Source organism: Helianthus annuus, chromosome 12, assembly GCF_002127325.2.
Source record: "Helianthus annuus cultivar XRQ/B chromosome 12, HanXRQr2.0-SUNRISE, whole genome shotgun sequence".
Classification (NCBI taxonomy): domain Eukaryota; kingdom Viridiplantae; phylum Streptophyta; class Magnoliopsida; order Asterales; family Asteraceae; genus Helianthus; species Helianthus annuus.
Window position 1 is genome coordinate 80,790,263 of NC_035444.2, and position 9,356 is coordinate 80,799,618.

A 9,356-nucleotide genomic window follows, 5' to 3' on the forward strand; every position below is an offset into this window, starting at 1 on the left:
GGATAGAGAACGAGTCACGAGTTGTGACTGATGATAAGGCTTCTACAACTAGTTGGTATAGGAAGATTACAAGAGGTACATACGTTGAAGAATATGGTAATTTCGTACAACTTAACAACTATTTATGCGTTTAATTGCGTTCATTTGTGGCTTAATTTATGCATAATTAAGTCATACAAAGGCTAGAAATTGTAGGACATGTTTAAACTTTACATGATATTGTTACTTTTGCCGCGTCGCGAGAAAACGAATACCATGTCTTAATACGTTGGCGAAAATGTTGAAATCACTACTCACCTGAACACACTATTCATGCCAGGAAGTTCTGAAAACTGTTCGAAACAACCAACGGACGATATGGAAGCATATCGTAATAAATACATGAATAAAAACCCTAATTAGGGGCACAAATTGCAATGATACTTTAACTTTCCTGAAAATGCTTACATTTATAAATTGTCCGATCCGCTACATTTATAAATTGTTCGATCCACACTATAATACAACAATTATACTTGTCCGCAACTTAAAAATTCAGCATTTTCAATTTACATAGGGCTTGTAAATAATACTAATCATCCTAAACGATCACAAAGGTATTGATTAATTATTCAAGGCGTTATTCCCGGTGTTATAGCGCACGCCTTATATATCGTCCGGTAATGAGGCGACAAACAAACTAATGATATTTTTATCATCCTAACACCAAATGTACTAGTCTAATGAACTAGTTAGAAGTTGTTTACTACCTTAAAACATCATTAAGCTTGTAATCATGCAAGAACTTGGATAATGATCAAAATATCTAAGTTTAACAATATGTGCACATTATCTTCCTTACACAAGGGTTTCAAATAAATAACAAACACAAGTCTCTTTTGTAAAACACTATAACTTGTGTTGTCTTTTATCTTCAAACAACTTATGACTTGTACCTTTTATCTATGGTTGAATGGATGAACATCGTGGTTTTTATTTATATAGTTTGTTTGCTTATATCGTATGCAATAAAACCGATCAAGTTCACACCGTGCGCTTCCACCTACGAGCGGGTGTGACAGCTGCAACTAGTTGGAATAGGAAGATTACAAGAGGTACATACGTTGGAGAATATGGAGCGTTTTTCGAGCCTTTAAGGGGGAGATTTTGGGCGATTTAGTGTCAGGCCTGATCAAGGGAGGGCCGTCAGCCCTAGCCTTGGGTCGGCTCACACATCTTTTATTTGGCAGTAAATTGAGTTTTAATTTAGCCGGCCCTAATTATTATATTCGCCTAACTTGGGGATTAAGTTTTTTAACCCTAGATTAGTTTCTATATAATGATTGTTTTGTACTTGTAATTGCATGCAACACCCAAATAGTAAAAGAAACCCTAGTTACAGAACAGTGGACATAGTTCAGTCAAGCGAACCACTTTAACTCCTCGTATCGTTTATTGCTTCCATGTGTGTGTTCAGTTTCATATCATACCATATGCTGACTAACGTGTACAAAATGCATGATAATGATATACAAGTCACTAAAATATTTTTTTATTATATAAAATGATTTTCCCCCATCTATCTTTTATGTAGAAGATAACTTTTCATCAACATTCTGTTTTTCTTACGTTGGATTTCAAGCTAAGTTTCCAAAAACAGAAACCAACTTAACTAGCTCATGCTTCCATTCTTAGCATACTTGTTGATCTGAGAGAAGTCAAGATCTTTATCCATTCCACTTGGAATGAGAAACCTAGAAAAGCATTAGAAAATATTGCAAAAATTAGTAATATGTGCATATATATATTAGGTTATCTTATTAAGGACTAATATTGCAAATACATGAATACTTACTTATCTAAGAAAACTTGAGCCATTGATAAGCAACCACCAAGCACAGACGACTGCATATTGACTGCTATATTTGGATTATGAATACTTTGTCTGATGTGTAACCATCCGTATTGTCCGTTTTCATTGTTTGAAACCTTAGCCCTAAGCATGTTATTTAAATTCAAGCTTAATGATCAAGTCAACAACCTCAGATCAATCAGTCATATAGTTAGTTACTAGTCCTAGGAACATATATATACCTGTACATTTGAGCGTCAACAGGAGCAGGAGTGTCATTGGAGTCAACCAGGCAACCATCACTTACCCAACAATCTCCACAAGCATCTAACTCCCATCCTGCTAACCTCCCTTCCTGCATGTACATATATTTTTGTATATATAAATTGATAATCGACATATGATCTAGCTAGGAGTTAGAAGACTTTTAACCAGACCAGCTAGACAAAGGGAAACCAGACGAAAAAGACCCAAATACAAAAGGAGCATAACTTAGGTTACTAGTGGAGTTACGTGGCCCATCAACAACGAAAAAAAGGTTTTGGCGAGCCGAATCATGTGTAAATTGGCCATAGGCGGTTTGATCCAATTGTCATACCCCGATTCCATCAATTAGGCTCCGATTTTTTTTTCAACGAAGATTTTTCCATAAATTAGTGATTTTCTAATCTTTATTTTCTCAAATCATTGATCATTCTTTAATTTCATTATTCATTTGATAGTTTGTAATTTCGAAAATTATTCCCTTTCAAAAGGATCCTTATGTAATGTTTGAATGCGAATGTGGGTTAGCTAGCTTGATAGAGGCTCTTGCCTCTTAGTGGGAGGTCTTCGGATCAATCCCACGTAAGAGGTAGATTAGGATTTATTTGGTGCAATTTAGGAGTATGTAAGCGTTGGCATTAAAAAAAATTAATGTTGTGTGTCTGCTATGCGTCATGTTTTTTTTTTTTTTTGAACGGCAAGGAACGACGTGCCAACCACCGTGACATCGGGCGTTGTGGCCAAGGTCGACTACTCGACCGCCACCAGCCCCTTGGCTCTCCCAGATGCGCGGAAACCCAACCTCCACCCGCTCGAAGGCATGACAGTGGAATAATCGGTAAAACCACGCCTCCCGGCCATCCAAGACAAACCGGCGCCACCCGTATTCGCCCTTCACCTGGATGCCGCAGAAAATAATGAGGAGAGTGAAAATAGAACCTGGGTCACAAGAAACACCAATTCTTTTCCCAACCACTCCACCACTACCTCATTACCTATATATCAACTTGCATGAACAGTGTAACTTCATGTTTAAAGGTATGAATTTTTGTTACCTGTACGTAAGTTTTGAATGTCTCTATGATCTCAACGGCTTGAGCCTTGGCATGTTTAGGCTCGGAAAGGATGTCCATTCTTAACACTACGGATTCTAGTGGCTCTTCAAGATCTTTTATCAAACTTCCAATTCCTTCATTTGAACCCTCTAGTTTCATTCTTACCATTTCTATAATGATCTTTACCACCATATATGCACCTGCACGACACAATATATATAACTTTCCTTCGTTGTTTGTTCTTAACCTTAATTGCTAGGTTGATAATACTTAAAATCTTATCATGTCTTATACGAATGATCTACAAAATAATATAGGCTAAATGGAATTTAATACGTCAAACTATTATGACCTATTGGCCAATAATAATTCATGTCAACACTATATTGTCAAATTCATTACTTTCACTTTAGTTGTCAAGGTTCATCTCACTAACAGTGAGATAATACATTTGCACATGATGACATGGCATTAGATGTACATAATTTAATTTATGGTGTCTTAATCTTCAGAAACTCCCTAGGACGTTATGGAGCTAGTTCAAAAGTTTAGTTGCATCCCAATTTATTTTTTTGGATCAGGGGTTATCCTTTGTATAAAATCGGAATTTTTTTTACACTACAAAAACGGTATGAAGACGAGGTTGAGGGGTAGCACGTACTACCCTTCTAATACACTAGTTTCACTCCCTGTCTGTTAGAGCAGAATTAATAGTTGTCAACGAAAGTGAAAGTTAAGAGTGTAACCGATGAAAATGTCAGCATGGATTATTATCGGCTAATAAATCATAATTTGGATTATAAAAAATGAAATTTGCCAATAATAATTTAAACTAGTAAAAACAAATAAAGAATACTAACCATCATCAAGAAAATAGTTTTCTTTAAGAGCACCATGACCGGAGGTTTCCATCATAAGGTGAGCATCAACACCATCTTCATTAAGTTGAACACCCTTGTCAATAACATTCCGGTAACCAACGCGATACAAACAATGATGGCCACCACGATCAGTGATGAACCGGGTGAGAGCCAAACTGGTTCGAGCATCAGTCACAATGGTCGAACCGGGATGTTCCTTTAGGACAATGGCAGCCATAAGTGCAATTAACTTGTCACCATTTATGGGGTTTCCGTTTTTGTCAACAACTCCACTACGGTCCACATCAGTATCAAAAACAATGCCAAGATCAGCCGAGGTTTCGAGCACAGCAGTTCGTGTTACAGACATTGCAACCTCGTCCTCAGGGTTCGGGATATGGTTTGGAAACATGCCGTCTGGTGTAAGGTTTAAAGAGCCAAATGTGTCTGCACCTAACTTGTCTAATACATCGAAGGTAAAGAACCCTCCTGACCCATTTCCGGCATTCACTATTATCTGTAATTTCACTCATGAAGTTTATGCAATTGAATATATATAGTAGTAATATACAATCATAAGAATGAATAGAACATTATAAAATTTGAAAATGATTAGCTTTAATTTTGCAAAATGTACAAAGTAATAAAGGTTTATAAATTCATGTTCCATAATATGCTTTAATTTGGCAAAATGTACAATTTAGTTTGAATAGAATATTGTAAAATATGAAAAACGATTTTCTTTTAAGTTAAAATTGCCTATTTAATCCTCATGATATAATTAAATCCACACATCTAAGTATCTATGACATGTAATTACCGTTAAAAAAACATCTAAGACGTGTATTTTTTTTTTATTTTTTTTTTTTTGTGGTAAATTCATGTCACAACTTAAAATTATACAACTTGCTTCACAACATACTATATGGAATACAAATATTATGTTACAATATATTTTGATAAGAAATGTATGCAAAGTAAGTACCTGAAACCCTTCAAGAGGGGTGTCATAGTGATGTGGATGATTTACTCTCTCCTTAATGATGTCTCGAAGATGTTTTGCATAAACACTCATGAAATCGACTCGTGTAGGAGTCGTCTTGAGTAATGTAGACACCTTTGTTAGCCGGTTTGCATATTTCAACGCAGCTTTGTTGCAAATTTCTTCAACCTCTGACGACGTTAGTCCTCCTTTCTTTGTAAAGAATTTTAGACCATTCCGTGTGTATGGCAAGTGAGACGCTGTCATCTAATTCCAATTAATGTAAGTTAAATATTTTTTTTTTCTTTTTAAATGGGAAAGAATAAATATGGTAGAACTCTTTCTTATTTTTGTATTGACATAAAAGTTAATATGACCCTCAAAATTATTGGTAGTTTATATGCAAAGATAAAAACAAAATTTAAATATTCAGGAATTACAATTTAATTTATTTTATAATAGAAATTTTTGCAGGAGGTGAAGATATTGTCATATGGCATTATTTGAAATTGTTTATTAATTTTGTGTATTACATGAGTTGATAAATATGATGTTATATAATTAGTAATTAGTAATAAAAAAGTTAGGTTTTAAAAAAATATATGCATTGCATGACTGAATATAAATGTGTATTATACAAAGAGAATAATATATGTATTTTAAAAACAATAAATATCCTACACGTATCAAAATTTATCATACACATACACTACACATATCGAAATTTATCATACATTTTATCTTACACACATCGAAAATTGTCATTCACCATAAATTAGGTTGTCTTGAAAAAGTATATTTTAAAAATGAATTACAAATTTAATTAATTAGCTAATTAAAGAGAATACAAAAATTATTAAAATTGTAAATTTGCATGTATCTCATTACTATGCATAACATTAAATACATATATTAATAGATTATTTCTATTGATTTAAAACTTATATTTTTTATTCTTACAAAAAAATTATTCTCATAACTCTCCACAGTTTATATTTTTAAATTTGTAGATAAATATAAATATAATTAAGAATAAACTGAAATTTATTTGGATTTTAGAGTCAAAGTTAAAATGATATTACTATATATTATTACTATATATTATTATTACTATTACTATATATTATTATATATATTATATATTATATATTTGTATTTATATATTTGTATATTTATATATTTATATATTTATAAACGAAACGAAATGAATAGTAATTTTAATGTTATAATAATATATTATTTTTTTAATACTTTTATTATTTTATTTTAATATTATAATTATAAGATTATAAACGAAATGAAATGAATAGTAATTTTAATGTTATAATAATATATAGTTTTTTTAATACTTTTATTATTTTAATATTATAAGAATAGTTGTTTTCTTTACATTTTAATTTTAATCTTTTTTTTATATCAGGGGTTGGGATAAGCTTGGTGTCAACCAGTATCGAACAAGTACTGGTATCGAAAATACCGGGACGGTCCTGTTCGGTATCAGTTCATGAAGGTAAAAGCGGCACTAATACAAAAAACGCCAAAAGTTGGTGCCGAATTGATATTGAAAATCTTTTGGTTCGGGAAATTCAGTGCTACTACCTGATACCATTTGTTCATCCCTTATCACGGTTACCGTACGAACAACGGTGTCGTACAACTTTTTTTTGTTGGTTTTCTTCAACTTTTAATTTTTTCTTTTTTTAGTTTCAGGGGTAGGGATGAGCTCGGTGCCAACCGATACAGAATCGGTACAGATACCGAAAATACCGGTTACGGTACCGGTATATGAAGGTAAAAAATGGTAATGAACCGGTACCAGGAACGCCAAAAGTCGGTTTCGAATTGGTACTTAAGATCTTTCGATTTGGCAAATTTGGAACCGGTACCCAGAACAATTTGCTCATCTCTGACCATGTATTTCATACGAACAACATCGTTACCATACAACTTTTTTGGTTGATTTTCTTTCGATTATCTTTTGGTGTTTTTTTCTAAATGTTCTTTTTATTCTTGTCAGCAGTTCCGTTCGCAACACGCTCGTAGGGATTTAAAAACACATGTAAACACAGACTGAATGACAAAAGAAATTCGCCGCAACGCGGCAAACTTCTAAACCTAGTTTATTTAAATTTTAGAACACATGTAAATAATATTCTAAATTTTGTACTGAATGTATATTAAATTTAAAAAATTATAACAAGGGAATATTGAAATTCTACTCAATAGTTTACATAGAAACAAAAATTACGTTTTACAATAACATATATGATATTGAAAGCAATGAACAACGTCCGACCTTTTAAAAAAGGTACTATTTATTCATAACGACTATATTTCACTTATTTTCGTAAACGAATTTATTTACAAAAAGTATGAAATTCAATATCTTCTAATATAGTATTCCATTAATTATTTTTACATGCAAAACTCTTATTAAAAAAAAAAAAAAACAATTCTTTCTCACGGATATTAAAGGGAACACACGTACCATTATGGAAGCATCGTATGAAAATAGTGGCAACACTGTGCTCATGAAACATGCTGGTGTAGTCGCTAGTCCCATATCATAAGTTATACAGCCAGCCCGACCCAAACCCGAAAATATTGCCACACTCAACGACCCACCCGATATCCTCGGGTCCCGCCCAAGTGAAACGCGGACATCTTCGGATGGTCTTCCTTTCTCCTTAACCAATCCATCTCTCACCCACTCTCCAAAACTCTCGGCTATAGCTTCCACCGCAGGTGGCGTAAGGTTCACCTTCCGTCCGGGTTCCCCTTCCACAGCCACGCCTCGAACATCTGACCCGTTTTGAAGCCTTTTGATTTGGCCCATTTCCTCATCCAACCCGAGTTCATTGTAGTTTGTAGTGGTGGAAGATTTGGGTGAAATGAGAGTTAGTTTTGATGGGATAGAGAATGGAAAGTTGAGTGTTTTGAGGAGGGTTCTAGGTTTAGGTGATGATGGAAAGTTGTGATTAATGGGAGTATTGTTATTTAGGGAAGTTGAGGGGGATAAAGTGGAAGACATTGTATTTTGTTTATATGAAGAAAGTGGTAGTTAGGGTTGCTAGCTTTCAAGATTTTTGGAAGAGATGAAGCTTAGACCAGTCAAGAAATAAGGGAAGATAAGATATTTTAAACTCAATATACACCATAACCTTGTTTCATAATATCCTTGCAACAACAAAAATATCTCTAAACAAAATTCCAAATTCATCTAAAGGGTTTTGTCCTAATTTGATTTCGCATGGTGTATGTAGGAGAAAAAAATCGTTCAAAGCTTTAGGAACTCAAAGGGCTTGTAGCTGAGTGGTATTAAGTTATGTGGAAAAGGTGCCCCTCCTTTAGATTGACGGTTTGAGTCCTACGATTGACACATTTGTAAATTATAAGTAAAATTAGTGGTGTGTGAATTAGTCGTTAAAAAACCTGCCTATAAGAGCCATTCAGGTTCTCTCAAAACTCAACATTGCTAGTCTTCGACATTTTGGTTATACCCTTGATATTTCTAATAAAAAGAACCTTTGAAATGAATTACAAAATGTACGATTTTGTTTGATTTGTTATTTTCTATTTCTATTAATTATGATATCTCATCTGAAAAATCAAATTCGGAAATCCAAGTAAATCTTTTTATCTCACTAATATAAAGTATTATTTTATGAAAAAATGAAATAACCAACGAGCTAGCATCGATGACGATAAAAGAAGAGGAAAGAAAGCCATATAGATATTGTGTTGGTTAATTTGTGTGGCTAGAATAGAGGATGGAAATAAGACATGGATCAGGGTGGCAGGGTGGGATCAACCCTACGCCACAAGGTGATGAAGCCCTCAAATTGCAAAACCAAATACGTACAAATGTAAAACACGAGTAAAGTTTAGATTTTCTTGTTTTTTTTTCTTTTATTTTCAGGTTTCCACATTGTTGCTATATGGATCCGCCGAGAGGCCCGAGATGGAGATCTATTCCTAGATCGAATATAACTACTATAAAGACAAAAACTTTGTTTCTCTTGAAGGTTCTGGGTTTGAATCCAGGTAAGGGGGAATTTTAATACTAACTTGGTGATATTAACATACTAACTACTAACCCGATTAGCGACATCCTAACCATACGCCTAGCTGTTAAAAAAAACAAAGTATTTTAATTATAGCGGTGATTAACGTATAAAACGGTTAGGGAACCGGTATAAAAGACATCATTGTTTAAAATACCAATCTTTTTAAACCAGTTCCATGACTGTTTTTAGGGATGACAATGGGTCAGGTTTGGAACGGGTTTAGGTAATCCTAAACCTAAACCCGGTTAGATAAGCTTTGTTGGAAAAATGGGTGAAAATGTGAGTATTTTCATCTAG

The 9,356-nt window shown here is 33.6% G+C and overlaps 1 protein-coding gene across 1 annotated transcript; it reads right to left on the reverse strand.

The window, feature by feature from the left end:
- Nucleotides 1–1,406: 1,406 nt before the first annotated feature.
- LOC110926551 (phosphomannomutase/phosphoglucomutase) lies at nt 1,407–8,133 on the reverse strand. Its single transcript, XM_022170333.2, has 7 exons — nt 7,481–8,133; nt 4,996–5,259; nt 4,011–4,527; nt 3,151–3,350; nt 2,074–2,186; nt 1,835–1,975; nt 1,407–1,733 (listed from the first exon to the last, which is right to left on the reverse strand). The coding sequence occupies exons 1-7, from the start codon at nt 8,021–8,023 to the stop codon at nt 1,652–1,654; spliced, it is 1,860 nt and encodes a 619-aa protein (XP_022026025.1). The 5' UTR covers nt 8,024–8,133; the 3' UTR covers nt 1,407–1,651.
- Nucleotides 8,134–9,356: the final 1,223 nt, after the last annotated feature.